Source organism: Salmo salar, chromosome ssa22, assembly GCF_905237065.1.
Source record: "Salmo salar chromosome ssa22, Ssal_v3.1, whole genome shotgun sequence".
NCBI classification, from domain to species: Eukaryota; Metazoa; Chordata; class Actinopteri; order Salmoniformes; family Salmonidae; genus Salmo; species Salmo salar.
Genome location: NC_059463.1, coordinates 19,393,650 through 19,414,991, shown reverse-complemented (window position 1 = coordinate 19,414,991; position 21,342 = coordinate 19,393,650). Strand labels below are relative to the sequence as shown.

Here is a 21,342-nt window from a genome sequence, read left to right as displayed (position 1 = left end):
CAGGGAAGTGCGGGGGCATATTGTCAGGGTGGGGTTCCTCAGTAAGCAACAAAACAGTCCAATGGACAGGACCCAATATATGTCCAGTCAGTAGGGAGAGAGGGAGAAGTGGAGAGAGAGTAAATGCTAGTGTGTGTGTGTACAAGAGAGTGGGGGAGAGAGAAAGAGGGAGAAAAAGAGATAGAGGAATGGCTGCGCTGATCCGTGATGTGTGAGCTGAGCCAGTTGAGGGGGCTGTTGCTGGACGGCCATACGGATGGTCAGTAGAGGGATGTGTGTGGATGTCAACTGGCCGTCAGTCATGCAGAGAGAGAGAGTTCCAGCAGGGGTTCAGCAGTAATCCACAAAACAGCTGTGTGGAAAAGGGCCTTGAGAGACTGGCGCACTCTCATGGCCTGTCTCTCTCAAGGCCTGTCACATCCCCTGACCCCCACAACATCAACAGCCTGGAGAGTCCCCTAGTTTTCTAAAACTGACTGTAAAACAGCCTCTCCAGTCCCCTAGTTTCCAAAACTGACTCCAAAACATCCTTTCTGTTTCCTACCTTCTACAACTGCCTCTGTTCCATAAAACTGATTCTTGATAATCTTAGTAGGCCCCTGCTCCCTAAAATAGTCCCTCTCAGAACATACAGGTTAGCTGAGAAACATGGAGCAAGTTAAAGAAAATGATATGTTACTCTGTGCATAATACCTGATGCAACTGTTTGTCTTTTCAGTCTGTTTTCTGGCAGTATACCTCGAGTCATGTCCATCAATCTGGGAGGATTTATCTTCCTGGGAGCCTATGAGAAGGTCCGACTCACTCTGCTATAAAGGCCCTGTCTTTGGCCTGGGGAGAGGAGAGGGGAGGGCAGATGGGAGAATAGAAGGTTGTCCCTGCAGGGCCCTGTGCTGTGCTGTCCCAGCCTGAACCGGCCCTCGTCTTGCAGGACCCGGGACCCGAGGAGGAACACCTGGTGCCTGTGGCGAGTCATCCCTGATCGCATTACCCCGAGATCGGCATTCCTGCTCATCAGTGCACTGCAGATTGAGTTTAACTGCCTGAATTCCAGTTATTTAACAACATGGATCGCTTTCAAAAGAAACGTATACCTCCGAGCCAGAGTAGCTACACTGTATGACCACGTGTGAGTGGAAATGGTACTAAAAGCCATCGTTTTATACTACGAACCTTATTGTGATTATTTTTGTTCCTTGTGACCGCTTTCTCCAGGTCTCTAGACGGTGAAGTTCATTGTCTAAAGCTGGGTAATTAAAGGTAAAATGCAGCCATTTTTATCTCAATATCAAATAATTTCTCTCACAATTAAGTACCTTACTGTGATTGTTTTCAATTAAAATAGTCAAAAAGAAACAAAATCAGCTTCGTAGCAAAGAGCAATTTCTAGGACTGTCTAGGACTGTGACATCACCAGGCAGTCCAAAACTCCATCCCACCACAACAGGATGAAATTGCAGGTGGTCTTTTCAAACAATTTCACAGTATTATTCCAACCTCATAGTGTGTAAATGTATATAGAAATCATGTTTTTATATGGTAGAATAATGGCAGACCTCACCATCCAAGGTCCTCTCTGTTATTCAGTATGGAGATACGGTGAACATAACCACCTCCATTGAAAAGCCACCAGGGAGCCATTCACCCCAGAAATAGCCTATTAGAGAAGCATCATGGGCTCATCCACTTGCAGGCTAACGTAGCAGGCATAAAATAAATGCCTGAGTGGGGTCGGCGGAAACCGGAAGGATCCAGTTTTCAGGCTTCGCCTCTTCTCTGCTTTTCCCCTGAAAACCGGATGCTTCAAGTTTCTTTCAACCACGCCAAGAGTGCCTGCAGGCTGTGTGTCATCGGTGCTAGATGGGACCTGAGGCCTAGGGCCTGTGATTCTGGTGGATTATACACTAATTTACTAGAGGATTTGTGTCACCACAACTGTCATCACATGAATGCAGATGGATGGACAAACTACAATAATGGACTTTTAGCCAGCTCTCATCGAAGGGGTTGTATTACAGGGATACCACAATTAAATTGACCACCTGCTTTACCTAGTATTAAAAACTGGTCAATACTCAATGACATCCTAAATAGATATCAACCTTTAACTCTCTATTGTGTTGGTGAACATCCAGAGTATGGAGCAAACATAAAAATAACATTGTTTTTCCAAAAACAGGTGGTACATTTACAACGGGGCCATGTTTTGTGAATAAACCCTATAGAGGTCACTAGCCTGTAGTCGTAAAACCCGGAAATGAGTTACCTCTGGTTCGTTCTGCCATCCCTATGGGGAAAATGAATGGGCAAAGAATAGGGTTTTGGAATAATGTCCGAAAATCGTATCCGTTTTGTTCTATGAGATATCAAATAAAATGTTTTTTGTCACATGCGCTGAATACAACAGGTGTAGCCCTTACTGTGAAATGCATACTTGCGAGGTCTTAACCAACAATGCAGAGTTTTAAAAAATAATAGAAGAAAAATTTGCTAAACTAAAGGAAAAATAGTAACACAATAAAATAACGAGGCTAGATAACATATGCCATTTAGCAGACACTTTTATCCAAAGCAATTTACAGTCATCTGTGTATACATTTTCCCTAGTGGGAATCAAACCCACAACCCTTGGCGTTGCAAGCCCCATGCTCTACCAACTGAGCCACACGGGACCACATACAAGGGGTACTGGTACCAACTCAATATGCAGGGGTACAAGTCGAGGTAATTCATGTAATATGTAGGTAGGGGTGTGTGTGTGTGTGTGTGTGTGTGTGTGTGTGTGTGTGTGTGTGTGTGTGTGTGTGTGTGTGTGTGTGTGTGTGTGTGTGTGTGTGTGTGTGTGTCTGTCTGTCTGTCTGTCTGTCTGTCTGTCTGTCTGTCTGTCTGTCTGTGTGTGTGTGTTGGAACGTCAGTGTAGTATGTGTGAGTGTGGTTAGAATCCAGTGAGTGAACATCGAGCCTGTGAAAGAGTGCAAAAAATAAGAATAAAATAAGGGGGTCAATGTAAATAGTCCTGGTAGCCATTTCATGAACTGTTCAGCAGTCTTAAGTCTTGGGGGTAGAAACTGTTAAGGAGCCTTTTAGTCCCAGACTTGGTGCTCCAGTACCACTTGCCATGTGATAGCAGAGAGAACAGTCTATGACTTGGGTGGCTGGATTCTTTGACAATTTTTAGGGCGTTCCTCTGACACCGCCTGGTATAGAGTTCCTGGATGGCTCGGCCCCAGTGATGTACTGGGCCATGCTCACTACCCTCTGTAGCGCCTTGCGGTCGGATGCCGAGCAGTTGCCATACCAAGCGGTGATGTAACCAGTCAGGATGCTCTCGATGGTGCAGCTGTATAACTTTTTGAGGATCTGAGGACCCATGCCAAATCTTTTCAGACTCTTAATAGGCGTTGTCTTGCCCTCTTCACGACTGTCTCGGTGTGTTTGGACCATGATAGGTCCTTAGTGATGTGGACACCAAGAAACTTGAAGCTCTCGACCCACTCCACTACAACCCTGTCGATTTTAATGGGGGTGTGCTCTACCCTCATTTTCCTGAAGTCACGATCTTCTCCTTTGTCTTGCTCACATTGAGGAGGAGGTTGTTGTCCTGGTTCCACACTGCCACGCCTCCTCCCTATAGGCAGGTCTTATCAGTCAGTTAACACTTTATGAAATAGGAAGCCTTTAAGTGCTTTTTTAAATTACATAACTGCTTAAAATTTCACAAAAAGTGATATTTGCTGATGAAGAGTTTCTCATAGCAGAAAACATATCAGATCTCCTACAGACCTTATTTTGGGCGTATATCCCAACATTTCCCCATAGGCTTTGTCCACAAAAAGACACCATTACTATTTATCTCGATTGTGTCCTTCAGATGTCTGTTGGAGGGAAGGTAAAGACCATTAAAGCCTGGGAGGGCAAGAGGGAGATGAATGTTACACAGATGGGAGTGTTTGTCACACAGCCTGTCACTAAGCTGTTGGGGAACAATGCCATGCATTTCATTGGTACACCAGAGGACAAACTCCTGTCCTGGAGGCTGTCAGTCAACAACTGACGGACGTCCATCTGGAATGCACATTCTGTCCAGCCACTAACCCTCATTCACACTTGACTTTCATTCACCAGACCTAGAATTCCCCTTGGCTTTAGAGATGGACCTCATATGTAAACTCAGCAAAAAAAGAAACATCCTCTCACTGTCAACTGTGTTTATTTTCATCAAACTTAACATGTGTAACTATTTGTATGAACATAACAAGATTCAACAACTGAGACATAAACTGAACACGTTCCCCAGACATGTGACTAACAGAAATCAAATAATGTGTCCCTGAACAAAGGGGGGGTGAAAATCAAAAGTAACAGTCAGAATCTGGTGTGGCCACCAGCTGCATTAAGTATTGCAGTGCATCTCCTCCTCATGGACTGCAACAGATTTGCCAGTTCTTGCTGTGAGATGTTACCCCACTCTTCCACTAAGGCACCTGCAAGTTCCCAGACATTTCTGGGGGGAATGGCCCTAGCCCTCACCCTCCGATCCAACAGGTCCCAGAAGTGCTCAATGGGATTTAGATCCGGGCTCTTCGTTGGCATGGCAGAACACTGACATTCCTGTCTTGAAGGAAACCACGCACAGAACGAGCAGTATGGCTGGTGGCAATTGTCATGCTGGAGGGTCATGTCAGGACGAGCCTGCAGGAAGGGTACCACATGAGGCAGGAGGATGTCTTCCCTGTAGCTCACAGTGTTGAGATTGCCTGCAATGACAACAAGCTCAGTCTGATGATGCTGTGACACACCACCCCAGACCGTGACGGACCCTCAACCTCCAAATCGATCCCGCTCCAGAGTATAGGCCTCGGTGTAATGCTCATTCCTTCGACGATAAACGCAAATCCAACCATCACCCCTGGTGAGACAAAACCGCGACTCACCAGTGAAGAGCACTTTTTGCCAGTCCTGTCTGGTCCAGCGACAATAGATTACAATCTATTGCCCTGGCCACATCTGCAGTCTCATGCATCCTTGCAGCATGCCTAAGGCACGATCACGCAGATGAGCAGGGACCCTGGGCATCTTTCTTTTGGTGTTTTTCCAGTCAGTAGAAAGGCCTCTTCAGTATCCTAAGTTTTCATAACTGTGACCTTAATTGCCTACCGTCTGTAAGCTGTTAGTGTCTTAACGACCGTTCCACAGGTGCATATTCATTAATTGTTTATGGTTCATTGAACAAGCATGGGAAACAGGGTTTAAACCCTTTACAATGAAGATATGTGAAGTTATTTGGATTTTTACAAATTATCTTTGAAAGACTGTCTTTTTGTGCTGTGTTTATTTACATTGAGGCAGAAGCAACATCAATGAGTTCTCTATACTTTTAACAAAGTCGTCAAAACCAATGCGTTTGCTTTGCCTAGCCCATTTGAGACCACATTATTGAACCACAAAGACAAGGAAAAACATACTTCACATTTATATAATAGCAAAAATGTGATTTTATTAGACACTTCAATGTTTAAGCTTTGACATTGGAACAATGGTTTCAGACAGTTTATTTCAATAAATTACTGCACATCACCCCTGCATCCATTCAGGTGTTGACATAGTGGGCCGACATTCTACTGACAACTTCTGACTGACCATCTAGAATTCCTGCTCTCTGAAGAATATTCTCATAAGTCAAACAATTTGACCCATTTTTGATAAAGTAAATAGCAAAACAAGTGCTTACAGACAATTAGCCTATAAAATGGCTAAACATATGCATACATTAGAAAATGTAATTCTGTTTAAACTGACATTCACAGTATCTGGTTTTGTCAGCCCAGTTTACCCAGGCCTGTAGACAGGGGGCATTTCTCCTAAGGTTGGAAGGGGTACATTTCACAAGTTTCCCAACAGTAAGCTGTTGATAGAATGAAGAGGTGTTCAGTTTGTACCAGTCAATAATTCCTCAATAATAAAACATGTTTTTGTACCATTATCATAATGATGATGATTATTATTATCAGTATTATTATATGTGGTGACAAAGGCTAAATACTGGCCATTTCCTGTGTGCGCACACACACACACACACACACACACACACACAACAGTGAGACATGACAGCAATCAAAACAGTATGACAACGGTCTCAAAATGCCCTCCTGGTAAGAATTCCACATTCCCTTTTACAGCGTGGCAGGTTCATGGTATAGGATAACATACTGGGATGGAAGGGGAAATAACAAATTATTCTAGGAATTGGACCACATTCATAACAAATGTGTATTCAAAAGGACCTGGACCTTTAGTTGGACAAATAAAGAATAATGAAAACAAATGGAGTTGAGGCACCGTGGAAGATCTAGTCCCTAAACCAAAAGGCAACTGAAGTGCAGCAGCTTGTTGGTAGCAGGTGTTGGAACTAGTTCAGGGAACAGAACAGAAAACAACATTTTCAAGGAACAGAATCAGAACAAAAGTGATCTACACTGAACAGAACCGTTATTTTAAAAGCATGGGAATCGGTTAATAACGTTCTTTTATGTTCCGGTAAAAAATGCAACAAAGCAGCTTTGCAAAGCCCTCACTCTGTCACTCAGAAACTTATTCCAGTGTCTGCCTGTCAGCTCGAAATCTTTACCAGTGTGTGCGTGCGTGTAGGCTACCTGCCCCTCCCCCTCCGAAGAATAGGCTACTGTAGCCTACAGAAATTACAAACCAACATTTAGAAATTAGGGAGAGATTTTTAACTAGAGAAGAATGTATTAACTTTTCAATGTTAGTTAAGGATGCTATAGTTATTATGTTTCACATTGGATTTATTAACTACAAATAGGCAAGACATGTTTTTATTTGAATTCTGCACAGCTTGTTAGCTAGCTAGCTCTGGTCCAACGTAAGTCAACTCTCTGAAGTTCAAAGACATTCAATGTTCCTCCATAGAAGCCACTCTTCCGTAGGTTTAATTTTGTGGGCCTAAATCATATTAATGCATGTAATAAACAAGATGCCCAGCGCTTCAAGCCAAGCCTCCTCTGCTCTCTCTCACTACACAAAAAAATTCAGTCACATCTCGCGCCTTACACGTCTGTCTAATGAATGTAAAGAAAACTATAGCTTACCCGCTCCATAGCAAGCTGCTCTATCCGCACTAATTGGTGAAGTAATTTAATGTTGGAGTAAATAAAAAATAATAAATCAGATGTTTAAAAGGGAACAGTAAGGAACATTATAAATCAGTATTTTTGGGGGTTCAAACCGGTTCAGAACTACATTTCTTGTTGGTCGGAACAGAAAAAACAAAATAAAAATAGGTTCTGTTCAGAACAGAACAAAACAAAACAAAACAAAACAAATGGAACAAAAATGTGGTTCTAACCCCTGGTTGGTACAGTGCTTTCAGAAAGTATTCACAGCCTTTGACTTTTTTCACATTTGGTTGAGTTACAGCCTGAATTTAAAATTGATTAAAGGTTGATGTTTTGTCAGTGGTCTACACACAATACCCCATAATGTCAAGTGGAAATATGTTTTTAGACATTTTTATAAATTCATAAAAATAAAAAGTTGAAATGTCTTGAGTCAATAAGTATACAACCCCTTTGTTTTGTCAAGCCTAAATCAGTTCAGGAGTAAACATTTTCTTAACAAGTCACATAATAAGTTGCATAGACTCGTGTGTTTAATATGATTTTTGAATGACATACCCCATCTCCACATACAGATAATTGTAAGGTCCCTCAGTCAAGCAGTGAATTTCAACCACAGACTCAACCACAAAGACCAGGGAGGTTTTCCAATGCCTCACAAAGAAGGGCACACATTGGTAGATTGGTAAAAATATCCCTTTGACTACGGTTAAGTTATTAATTACACTTGGGAAGGTGTATCAGGCATCGTTTCCTAACTCAGTTGACGGAGAGGAAGGAAACCCCTCTGTGATTTCACCATGATGCCAATGGCGACTTTAAAACAGAGTTTAATGGCCGTGATGGGAGAAAACTGAGGATGGATCAACAACATTGTACTTACTCCACAATACTAACTTAACTGACAGAGTGAAAAGAAGGAACCCTGTAAAGAATATTTAATATTCCAAAACATGCATCCTGTTTTCAGTAATACTGCAAGGAATGTGGCAAACCAACTAACTTTTTATCCTGAATAGAAAGTGTTATGTTTGGGGCAAATCCAATACAATACATTACTGAGCACCACTCTCCATATTTTCAAGCATAGTAGTGGCTGCATCATGTTATGGGTATGCTTTTAATCGTTAAGGAATGGGGAGTTTCAGGATAAAAAAGAAATGGAATGGAGCTAGGCACAGGCATAATTTGAGAGGAAAACCTGGTTCTGTCTGATTTCCACCAAACACTGGGAGATGAATTTACCATTCAGCAGGACAATAACTTATAACAAAAGGCCAAATTTACATTGGAGTTGTTTACTAAGAAGACAGTGAATGTTCCTGAGTGGCCGAGTTACAGTTTGAAAGAATTTTCCATAAATTTTCAAACATTTCTAATAACATGTTTTCAGTTTGTCATTATGGGGTAATTGTGTGTAGATGGGTGAACATATATTTAATCCATATTGAATTCAGGCTGTTACACAACAAAATGTGGAATAAGTCAAGGGGTATGAATACTTTCTGAAGGCACTGTAGTTAGTACCTTGACAGGTGGAAGAGACTTGACATTCCATGGCTATGTCAGAAATGTGTCGCATTTCCTGACTGGGATTTCTTACATTCCTATTGGGTTACATGTACTGAGTCTGTGTTTCCAGAGGTCATTTATGATGAGTACAAAAGTGCTTAAACATCAAAAACCTAGATTCATATCCCAAACACTTCCTTGTCGTAGGTGTTACCATATCACGTACCAAAATAAATAAAAATTAAAGCTTCCTTCATAAAATACCAGTAAATATGAGTTATGGTTTAAGGCCATGACGGGCAGCATTTGCGTTTGTCAAACAACATTCAAGTGCAATAAAGTGTTCCATGGTATGACAAAGAGTGTACGATAGCTCTCACAAATCTCTGCTATACTACGAGTCCCGTTTGTGGTTTCTTTGATCATGCAATAAGGCACCGCAGTTGAAGCTGGTAAGTAGAGGCTTTTAAAAGAGAAAAAAATACCATCACTCCGTTCTTTGTCATGCACAGAATAAATTCAAATACTCTTTGTAAAAGTTATATAATATATATGAAAACTCTTATGTACAGTTAATTGTCCAATGGTATATATATATATATATATATATCTCTTTCGCTCTCTTTCACACATTACTGTAAAATATTCCCTACATTTGCATGCTTCAAATGCAAGTCACATTTGGAGCTAGGATTGGTTGACACCTCCCAGGGGAAGGTTTTAAGTATGTACAGCTGATACGCTCAAATGGGACGCCACCCACACAAGCTCTGCCTTCAAACCTCTGGATGCCACCCCCCTCCCAGCTCCCGCCATGTTAGTCCAAACAGGGGAGGGGATCAGATCTTGGCCTCTCTGTTTGAGGTAGCAGTTCCCAGTGCAAAGAACAAGTCCACTCAGGGCTAGTGAGTCTATTAGTGTCAGGGTGGGGAGGGCCTGCTAGTCGCTGGCGCTCCTGAGGGGGGTGCTGTCACTCTGGGAGGCTCTGGGAGTGTGTCCGTTGGACAGTAGAGTCTGTCTGAGCTCTGGCTCACGATCCGTGTCCAGTGTGTCTTGGCGTCTTACGGGGGCGAGTTTCACCGGCTTGTGGAAGGCCTCCTCCTGGGATGGGGAGCACAATAGAGTTGTGTGTCCCGTCCTGTTCACTGAGGAACCTGGGAGAGAACAGAGAGAGAGAAGAGAATGCCACGTCAGCCAGTCACTGCACATACACATCACGACATCTATCTGTACAGAGCTCAAGGCTATGGAATGCATCCATATTGCTACGTTTACATGATGAAGCGTAGATCGACATTCCAACCACCAAATCCTCCCAGATGGTTCCTTGCCAAAAGGTACAGGATCCCAGGACAAGACCCATCTTGCTCCTCTGTGAGTGTGGCAGTGATGGGAACTCAAGGCTGTTTTTCATTTTACTTAAGGTGGGAGGTATCCTCAGGCTGTTCAGCCTCCCAACTACAGTAGAACACACTCAAATATAGGCCGCAGACTATCCATCATATTCCCTTCATGGTGATTCATCATGGCAGGGTCACCTACACAACTAAGGGCTCTAACCACAGGTTCTCCAGCATTCCCCATCCTGTCCTCAACAGTGTGGAATAGGAAGCTCGCTCTGGGCTCCTGAGTGGCGCAGCGGTCTAAGACACTGCATCTCAGTGCTTGAGGCGTCACTACAGACACTTTGGTTCGAATCCAGGATGTATCACAACCAGCCGTGATTGGGAGTCCCATAAGGCAGCACAGAATTGGCCCAGCGTCGTCTGGGTTTGGCCGATGTAGGCCGTTATTCTAAATAAGAATTTGTTCTTAACTGACTTGCCTAGTTAAATAATGGTTAAATAAAAATACATTTAAAAAAATACCTTTTCTGTTGTGGTGGTTTCTCTGTGATGGAAATTCAGGTGGCGAGGCATCCCTTCTGACTCCGTTGGGGGTCCCATTGCAGAGGGGTCCCGTGTCCACCCCTAGGGGTACAGGTACACTGTAGTCCATGTGGTGGGGGTGGGGGTGTTGTTGGTACTCCAGGTCTACAGGTCCCAGCCCCTGGGTGAGGTAGTCAAAGTCTGTCTTGGAGTAGCTGTTTCCATTCTCCATACACTCTGTACACACTACAGCCCCATTGTAACCTACACCGGCAAATAAAGAAAACATCATTATTAAGATGTCTACACTTTTCCACAATTCCATGAATTTAGAGTAGACGTAAAGCAAACATTCCCTGATGTTAGATAAAAAAAAATGACTGAGCGGTCCAGCAGTTCAGTCATGGAGGAGAATTGGAGGTACATATGGGAACCAAGCTGAAGACTTTACCTGTGTTGTCTATGTGTCCGTTGAGCTGAGGTCCAACGCTAGCCTCCACGCGGATACACACGTCCTGGCGCTCCGAGAGGGTCCCCTGGGAGGACAGGTAGCTGGGGACGTCCGGGGGCACGATTGTCTCATCTGGGAGGGGAGGGGACAGATAACATTAGCACCAGCACAAACTACAGTCAACACCAGAAAATGGATGGTGAACAGCCATCCATAAGTATAACTATATGAGTGCCCTCTCACTGGTGTTGGTTACGCTGCACTCCTCGCTCTTCTTGCGCGTCTGGTAGATGATGCACACCCACACCAGCGAGGTCACCACGATGCTGGTCACCACAGCGATGACGATGATGCCCATAGTGACGGTGCTGGGGCCGGCGCAGCCGGTCTGGCGGACTCTCAGCTGGCTGTGGCCGCGCTCTGTGCCCAGCGTGTTAGACATTACGCAGGTGTACCTCCCAGCGTCCTCTAGGGCGGCGCTGCCGATCACCAGCAGCTGGTTGCCGGGGGTGAAGTGGTGTCGGTCGGAGGAGCGGAGGGGCTCGTCGTTCCTCAGCCAGGTGATTTTGGGTGGGGGGCTGCCCAGGGCCTTACACTGCAGGGCTACAGTCTCCCCCACCACCACACTACGGTCCTCCAGCTTTTGGGCCAGGTGGGGCGTCTCTGCAGACGGGAGGGAAAGGTCAAAGTCTAATAATCCCACTGGCGCAGACAGGTCATTCCCAACTCTACTCATTACTTCAAACAATATTTTGACAACTGGTGATGTTCCATCACGTTTTGTTCAAGACAGTTGATACATTAATGTACACTACTGGAATAGAGCTGAACCCTGTGTTTCCCAGATAACTTCTCAGCAGCGTTACCACTGAACAGTGTGTCGTATAGGGGATTTTTGTGTAGTGACGTCGGGGACAACCGTAGCATTTTAACTAATTAGGAACTTAAGTTAACCACAAGCGTTTTGCAACTACATAGCATGTCAGTTAACCTTTCCCCTAACGTTTTTCCTAACCTTAACCTAAAGTTGGTTAACTATGTAAAATATCCTAACCGCTATGTCAATTCTCACAAATGCTAATGACGCAAAACAAGCAGTTCGGGGCTGTCAATGACAGTGGGCATATCATGTACATAATCCTAATGAGCGTTTTGTGGAGGCGCGACCAAAATTGAAAGACAAACGCAACACTCTTTGGTCAATCACCTATCGATTATCACATTGGAATCAATTGGGCGAGGTTGCATGTCCTGTTAAAACTAACAACTCAAAAACCACACGTAAGCTGTCAATAATGTGTAAATCACTGGTTAGAGGACATTTTGTTGAAAACAGTTAGCTACATTTTGAAGTGTTGCATTTTGATTCAAGTGTGTCACCAACGCAGTAAGTGTAAAGCAACACTTTTCTTGTGAATCACTTCCATCAATTTCATGCTGAAATCAATAGAACAGGGGAAAATGTTTTGGTGTAGCGCTGTTTAAACTAACACTATTCAAAGGCCACAAGTAAACTTGGAATAACCTGGTTGGTTAGATGAGAATTTGTAGAAGGCTTCTATCTATACTTTGAATGGGGGATGTTGATTTTGGGAGGCTGCCATCACGGAAAATAAAACAAATTACCTTTTCTGTTACCGTAATTTCCGGACGACAAGCCGCAACTTTTTTCCCACGCTTTGAACGTCGCGGCTTAAACAATGACGCGGCTAATATATGGATTTTTCCCGCTTTCAATTTTTTTCTTCCAAAAAAACACATTCTGTGACGTGCTCAGTTTTTTGGCGGCATGAAGCTTTCATTAGACCAATGAAATTGCCGAACGTGTTAAGGTCAAACATCTTTTTTGTTTACTGTTTAGATTAAATCGAGCACTCTCAAACTTCCCATCATTCTGACTACGGTAGTCATTTTGTCACCCTGATTCCTGGGGGTACAACAAAGTATTTGCAGCCACTCGACATCAGTGTAAATCGTGCATTTAAGGTGGCGCTCCGTGTTCAGCGGGAGGCTTGGATGACAAGTGGGGAGAAATCCTTCACTAAAATGGGCCGCATGCGAAGAGCAATTTATGGTCAAGTCTGCCAGCGGGTCCTGACATCGTGGAGCATTGTCAAAACAATCCACTATCATCAACGGGTTTCGAAAGGCTGGACTGCTGCATGTTGAAGAGGGCTCAGCGGGGGATTTGCCTCCGGATGAAAGTGACGAGAGCGACAATGAAAACGATAAAATATCGGATGAACCAATTCTGAGGCTATTCAACTCCGACACCAAAGGAGATGACTTCAGTGGTTTCAGTGCACAGGAGAAGGAAGACGGTGACCAATGACTTTCTTGGTAGGCTACTGTTTACTGCAAATTTAAAAATTTTTGTTACAAGCCGTGTTTCGTTAAAGCCTATTTATTTTTGTTACAAGCCGTGCTTCGTTAAAGCCTATTTATTTTTGTTACAAGCCGTGCTTCGTTAAAGCCTATTTATTTTTGTTACAAGCCGTGTTTCGTTAAAGCCTATTTATTTTTGTTACAAGCCGTGTTTCGTTAAAGCCTGTGTAAAGTTAATTTGTTTCAATGTACCGGTAGGCACCTGCGGCTTATAGACATGTGCGGCTTATTTATGTTCAAAATAATATATATTTTTTTAATTCAGTGGGTGCGGCTTATATTCAGGTGCGCTTAATAGTCCGGAAATTACGGTAGTTGATTTCAACGAATTACGACCCGCCATAGGATATCAACAGTGACAACGGTTGGCTGCTTTTAAGTGATCATTTGACTTTCAAATCCATGTATTTATATAGAGAGACCACCCAGATTTATCCGTTCCATTTGAGAAATGATAGCTACGTTCTAAGACCTGCGATCTTGTGTCATCGTGTTGACTATAAACTTCTATACTTTTATCACCAATCTGAGGTAAAAAGGGAGGTGTATTCCCCCCAATTAGGTCAAACCGTCAGCTTGTGTAATGTAGTAACAAATACTGTCCACATCCTGTAAATGTATATATGTGGACAGTGTGTGTGTGTGTTGTGTGTGTATAATAAATAAACATACATATATAATAAATAAACATACATACATACATACATACATACATACATACATACATACATACATACACAGTTGAAGTCGGAACTTTACAAACACCTTAACCAAATACATTTAAACTCAGTTTCACAATTCCTGACGTTTAATCCAAGTAAAAAATTCCTGTCTTAGGTCAGTTAGGATCACCACTTTATTTTAAGAATGTGAAATGTCAGAATAATAGTAGAGAGAATTATTTATTTCAGCTTTTATTTATTTCATCACATTCCCAGTGGGTCAGAAGTTTACATGCACTCAATTAGTATTCGGTAGCATTGCTTTTAAATTGTTTAACTTGGGTCAAACGTGCCAGGTAGCCCACCACAAGCTTCCCACAATAAGTTGAGTGAATTATGGCCCATCCCTCCTGAAAGAGCAGGTGTAACTGAGTCAGGTTTGTAGGCCTCCTTGCTCGCACACACTTTTTCAGTTCTGCCCACAAATTTTCAATAGGTTTGAGGTCAGGGCTTTGTGATGGCCACTCCAATACCTTGACTTTGTTGAACTTAAGCCATTTTGCCACAACTTTGGAAGTATGCTTGGGGTCATTGTCCATTTGGAAGACCGATTTGCGACCAGGCTTTAACTTCCTGACTGATGTCTTGAGATGTTGCTTCAATATATCTACATAATTTTCCATCCTCATGATGCCATCTATTTTGTGAAGTGCACCAGTCCGTCCTGCAGCAAAGCAACCCCACAACATGATGCTGCCACCGCCGTGCTTCAAGGTAGGGATGGTGTTCTTCGGCTTGCAAGCCTCCCCCCTTTTCCTCCAAACATAATGATGGTCATTATGGGCAAACAGTTCTATTTTTGTTTTATCAGACCAGAGGACATTTCTCCAAAAAGTACAATCTTTGTCCCCATGTGCAGTTGCAAACCGTAGTCTGGCATTTTTAATGGCGGTTTTGGAGCAGTGGCTTCTTCCTTGCTGAGCGGCCTTTCAGGTTATGTCGATATAGGACTCGTTTTACTATGGATATAGATACTTTTGTACCCGTTTCCTCCAGCATCTTCACAAGGTCCTTTGCTGTTGTTCTGGGATTGATTTGCACTTTTCGCAGCAAAGTACATTCATCTTCAGGAGACAGAACGCGTCTCCTTCCTGAGCGGTATGACGGCTGCGTGGTCCCATGGTGTTTATACTCGCGTGCTATTGTTTGTACAGATGAACGTGGTACCTTCAGGTGTTTGGAAATTACTCCCAAGGATAAACCAGACTTGTGGAGGTCTACAATTTCTTTTGATTTTCCCATGATGTCAAGCAAAGAGGCACTGAGTTTGAAGGTAGGCGTTGAAATACATCCACAGGTACACCTCCAATTGACTCAAATTTTGTCAATTAGCCTATCAGCAGCTTCTAAAGCCATGACATAATTTTCGGGAATTTTCCAAGCTGTTTAAAGGAACAGTCAACTTAGTGTATGTACACTTCTGACCCACTGGAATTGTAATACAGTGAATATTAAGTGAAATAATCTGTTTGTAAACAATTGTTGGAAAAATGACTTGTGTCATGCAAAAAGTATATGTCCTAACCGACTTGAAAAACAAGTTTCAATGACTCCAACCTACAGTGAGGGAAAAAAGTATTTGATCCCCTGCTGATTTTGTACGTTTGCCCACTGACAAAGAAATGAGTGACCGCACGTACATATCCCAACCAGAAACCATGGATTACAGGCAACATCCGCATCGAGCTAAAAGCTAGAGCTGCCACTTTCAAGGAGTGGGAGACTAATCCGGATGCTTCTAAGAAATCCTGCTCTTCCCTCAGACGAACCATCAAAACAGGCAAAGCGTCACTAAAGGATTAAGATTGACTCCTACTACACTGGCTCTGACACTCATCAGATGTGGCAGGGCTTGAAAAATATTACGGACAACAAAGGGAAACCCAGCCGCAAGCTGCCCAGTGATGCAAGCCTACCAGACGAGCTAAATGCCTTTTATTCTCACGTCGAGGCAAGCAACATTGAAGCATGCATGAGAGCACCAGCTGTTCCAGACAACTGTGTGATCACGCTCTCTGTAATTGATGTGAACAAGACCTTTAAACAGGTCAACATTCAAAGGCAGTGGGGCCAGACGGATTACCAGGAGGTGTACTCAGGGCATGCGCAGACCAACTAGCAAGTGTCTTCACTGAAATTTGCAACCTCTCCCTGACTGAGTCTATAATACCTTCATGTTTCAAGCAGACCACTATAGTCCCTGTGCCTAAATGACTACTGCCCTGTAGCACTCAGGTCTGTAGACATGAAGTGCTTTGAAAGGCTGGTCATGACTCACATCAACATCATCATCCCGGAAACCCTAGACCCACTCCAATTTGCATACCGCCCCAACAGATGAAACAATCTCAATCGCACTCCACACTGCCCTCTCTCCCCTGGACAAAAGGAACACCTATGTGAGAATGCTGTTCATTGACTACAGCTCAGCGTTCAACACCATAGTGCACACAAATCTCATGACTAAGCTAATGACCCTGGGACTAAACACCTCCCTCTGCAATTGGATCCTGGACTTCCTGACAGGCCAGGTTGTAAGGGTAGTCAACAACACATTTACCACACTGATGATTCTCAACACCGGGGCCCCTCTAGGGTGTGTGCTTAATCCGCTCCTGTACTGTACTCCCTGTTCATCCACAACTGTGTGGCCAAGCACAACTCCAACACCATCATTAAGTTTGCTGATGACACAACGGTGGTAGGCCTGATCACCAACAACGATGAGACAGCCTGTAGGGAGGTCAGAGACCTGGCAGTGTGGTGCCAGGCCAACAACCTCTCCCTCAACGTGAGCAAGACAAAGGATATGATTGTGGACGACAGGAAAAGGAGGTCCGAACACGGCCCCATTCACATCGACCTGGCTGTAGTGGAGCACGTCGAGAGTTTCAAGTTCCTTGGTGTCCACATCAACAACAAACTATCATGGTCCAAACACAAGAAATTTGTGAAGAGGACACGACAACACCTTTTTCCCCCCAGGAGACCGAAAAGATTTGGCACAGGTCCCCAGATCCTCCAAAAGTTCCACAGTTGCACCAATGAGAGCATCTTGACCGGTTGCATCACCGCCTGGTAAGGCAACTGCTCGGCATCCGACCATAAGGCGCTACAGAGGGTATTGCATACAGCCCAATACATCCCTGGGGCCAAGTTTCCTGCCATCCAGGACCTATATACTAGGCGGTGTCAGAGGATGGCCCAAAAAATTGTCAAAGACTCCAGTCATCCAAGTCATAGACTGTTCTCTCTGCTACCGCATGGCAAGTGGTACCGGGGCGCCAAGTCTAGGTCCAAAAGGCTCCTTAACAGCTTCTACCCCCAAGCCATAAAACTGCTGTACAATAAAAAAAAAAAAAAATGTCAACACGGACTATTTGCATTGATCACCATCACCACCCCTTTGCACTGCTGCTACTTGCTGTTTATTATCTATGCATAGTCACTTTAATAACACTACCTACATGTACAAATGACCTCAATTAACTTGAGTAACCTGTACCCCCCCCCACACTGACTCGGTACCGGAACCCCCTGTATATAGCCTCATTAGTTATTTTATTGTGTTACTTTTGATTTTATTTTTTACTTTATTTTGTAAATATTTTCTTAACTATTTCTTGAACTGCATTGTTAGTTAAGGGCTTGTAGTAAGCGTTACACGGTCTACACCTGTTGCATCTGGTGCATGTGACAAATAAAATGTTATTTGATGTTGGGTTTATATTTTTGTTCAGTATACATTAATTAGATATCTTAATTTAAGATGGTAGTAAATAAAAAAAGATTCCTCACTAGTTTAACCATTTAGAGATTTAAAAAAGGCTCCTAAGCACAATTGAACCAGGCGCTCTAGACTACAGCGTCCATAGGTCTGTGCAGCAGGCTGAACATTTGACACCCCTACTCTTAGAACACTTTCCCTCTTAGCAGGAAACAAAACGATTAAGAGATCTCACTTCCCCCTCGCCCACCCTCCTTCCCCCTCTGTCCCCTCCCCACCTCTTCAGACAAGGCCTCAGCTCTGAGCTTTCCTCATACATGACTAAACATTACAGAGCCACTCCTGAGGGCTATTGCCGTCTCATATCCCTGTGGGGAGGTGTTCTGCACTACTACATACAGTGGTGTAGACCAAGCCCTTACACATCCACAGTACTTGACAATATGTGATCTCAACTAGCCTTAGTCCTCACACTTCCAATAGAAGCCCCTCCAGGAGAACTGAGGCCTCCACCCTGAGAGAAGGGTAACAAACACCCATCTGACCCCTACCCCTGACCTCTGACTCAGAGGAAGGCCACAGCTGCCAGAAGCCAGTCATTCTATGACCAAGGCTGACCAGTTCGCAACTGGCTTTAGACCTGTTTACAAGTGTTCATTTTTAGTCGAAAGTAGTATCTATATTATGGTCACCTGAACCATGAATCCTCAAACATTGTAAAGGGGTGTGGGTGATTTTGCCAGTAGGTGTAGGGCATAGCCAGCAGTCAAGTCTTACCCAGCACGGTGAGAGAGGCGTTGGCAGACACGGTGCCCGCTGTGTTCTTGGCGGTGCAGCTGTACACGCCCATGTCCTCCAGCTTGACGTCCGTGATGAAGAACACGTCATCGTCAGGCATCACATGCATCCGCCGCTCGCGTGCCGCCGGGAAGTCCGTGCCTCCGTCCTTTTGCCATGCGATCTCGGGGGTGGGGTGCCCCTCGGCCGCACACTCCAGCTTGGCAGTGTTGCCCGTACGGATGGTGTTGTCTCCAGGGGTCTTCACAAACGTAGGCATGACTGTGTGGGAATGGAGATGAGACACTGGGTTGGCCACAACAGAGAGAAATCTGAGATTAACACAACAGCTACATAACAGTCCCTCCCATTTTGCAATGGAGTGTAGAGAAAGTATGGCAGTTTAAAAAAAATTCCTGCAATTCTACACATTTTGTAATTACTTATGCCATGTTCATATGATATCTGTGAGATTGACTAACAAAATTAATGAGCACTGAATGTGTGCCCAGTTGGTAATGATTAGGTCTACTACAAGGTTTAGATAGTTGGCTAGAGTACCTTACTTAGCAATCCCAACAAATATTAGCTGACATGCGCTAATTGAGTGACTAACAAGTGGAAAACTGCACTACTACATTTTGAAATCGCACCTTGTGTATTCTACTTCTCAACAGTAAATTGAGACTTTTTTGGGGGGGGTTCTGGGGTGTAGTCTGTGGTCTGCATATAGAAAGAGGCGGCTCTGCTATCATTGCATAGAAGTTAAATTGGGTTGGGGAGATGGCTAGGGAGAGGGTTTCATTTGGGTGGGCAGGTCAGCCAGGAAACCAAACTCCAGACTGCCAGCAAACAATCAGTCAGCATCGGTTAGCCTAACTGACAGAGCGTGTAATATATGGGCACTGGCAGCACCACAACAAGCCTAAATCAATTTGTTTTAAATTCCACCCTGAGAAACTCACACAGAGAGATGCAGAAGGACAGAGAGAGTGAGACTTTGTTCAAGCTAAGAATTACCACTAATCTCATTCTGCCCTGTTATGGAGTTTAATTGTGCAAAATATCTACAAAATCAGCACATTACAGAACCACATGCACACAAACTAACTAACCAGGGCTGTCCCAGTCAACAAGAAAAAATAAAACTTGGTCGCCCGAGTCGTTCTGTTCTTTCGACAAAACGATTGGTCAAAATGTTTAAACTTATTTTTCCATACACAGTCCATTCAGAAAGTATTCAGACCCCTTGACTTGTTCCACATTTTGTTACGTTACAGACTTATTCTAAAACGGATTAAATGTTGTTTCTCATCAATCTACACACAATACCCCATAATGACGAGGCGAAAACAGGTTTAGAATTTTTTGCTAATTTATTACAAATAAAAACAGAAATACATTATTTACTTTAGTATTCAGATCATTTGCAATGAGACTGAAATTGAGCTCAGGTGCATCCTGTTTCCATTGATCATCCTTGACATGTTTCTACAACTTGATTAGAATCCACCTGTGGAAAATTCAATTGATTGGACATGATTTGGAAAGGCACACACCTGTCTATAAGGTCCCACAGTTGACAATGCATGTCAGCGCAAAATCAGAGCAAAATCCAAGCCAATTTTCAAATTTTCCGTAGAGCTCCAAGACTCTTCCTAGAGCTGGCCGCCCGGCCAAACTGAGTAATCGGGACCTTGGTCAGGGAGGTGACCAAGAACCCGATGGTCACTCTGACAGAGCTCCAGAATTCCTCTGTGGAGATGGGAGAACCTTGCAAAAGGACAACCATTTCTGCAGAACTCCACCAATCAGGCCTTTATGGTAGTGGCCAGACGGAAGCCACTCCTCAGTAAAAGGCAAATGACAGCCTGCTTGGAGTTGCCAAAAGGCACCTAAATACTCTGACCATGAGAAACAAGATTCTCTGGTCTGATGAAACCAAGATTGAAATCTTTGGCCTGAATACCAAGCGACACGTCTGGAGGAAACCTGGCACCATTCCTACGATGAAGCATGTTTGTGGCAGCATCATGCTGTGGGGATGTTTTTCAGCGGCAGAGACTGGGAGACTAGTCAGGATCGAGGGAAAGATGAAAGGAGCAAAGTACAGAAAGATCCTTGATGAAAACCTGCTCCAGAGCGCTCATATCTCAGACTTGGGCGAAGGTTCAACAGGACAACGACCCTAAGCACGCGGCCAAAACAACGCAGGAGTGGCTTTGGGACAAGTCTCTGGATGTCCTTGAGTGGCCCAGCCAGAGCCCGGACCTGACGTTGATCAAACATCTCTGGAGAGACCTGAAAATAGCTGTGCAGTGACACTCCCCATCCAACCTGACAGAGCTTGAGAGGATCTGCAGAGAAGAATGGGAGAAACTCCACAAGTAAAGGTGTGCCAAGTTTTTATTGGGTATACCCAATAAAACGAGGCTGTAATCGCTGCCAAAGGTGCTTCAAGAAAGTACTGAATAAAGGGTCTGAATACTAAATGTGATCGTTTTTTATTTTTAATACATTTGCAAAAAATTATAAAACCCTGTTTTTGCTTTTTCATTATGGGGTATTGTGTGTGGATTGATGAAGAAAAAATATTATTATTTTAAGAAATGTTAGATTAAGGCTGTAACGTACCAAAATGTGGAAAAAGTCAAGTGGTCTGAATACCTTCTGAATACACTGTATATATGAATGATGTATAACGCCAGGCACATTTAACAGTTAGGCGATTGATTATAGACCTAATTAAATTGGGGTTTCCTCT

At 43.7% G+C, this 21,342-nt stretch overlaps 1 protein-coding gene and 1 pseudogene across 2 annotated transcripts in view; one reads left to right on the top strand and one right to left on the bottom strand.

The window, feature by feature from the left end:
- The window catches only part of LOC106582944 (complement C3-like), an 89,395-nt pseudogene extending 85,341 nt beyond the window's left edge, over positions 1 to 4,054 (top strand).
- A 1,423-nt stretch (positions 4,055 to 5,477) lies between these two features.
- The window catches only part of LOC106583032 (leucine-rich repeats and immunoglobulin-like domains protein 1), a 53,846-nt gene continuing 37,981 nt past the window's right edge, over positions 5,478 to 21,342 (bottom strand). For both annotated transcript variants that reach the window (XM_014166781.2, XM_014166782.2), the window contains exons 14-18: positions 18,579 to 18,860; positions 11,211 to 11,630; positions 10,968 to 11,099; positions 10,517 to 10,780; positions 5,478 to 9,802 (exon numbers count right to left, since the gene is read on the bottom strand). In XM_014166781.2, coding sequence (XP_014022256.1) covers positions 9,588 to 9,802; positions 10,517 to 10,780; positions 10,968 to 11,099; positions 11,211 to 11,630; positions 18,579 to 18,860 — 1,313 coding nt within the window. In that variant the 3' untranslated portion in view covers positions 5,478 to 9,587. The remainder of the gene's footprint in view (positions 9,803 to 10,516; positions 10,781 to 10,967; positions 11,100 to 11,210; positions 11,631 to 18,578; positions 18,861 to 21,342) is intronic.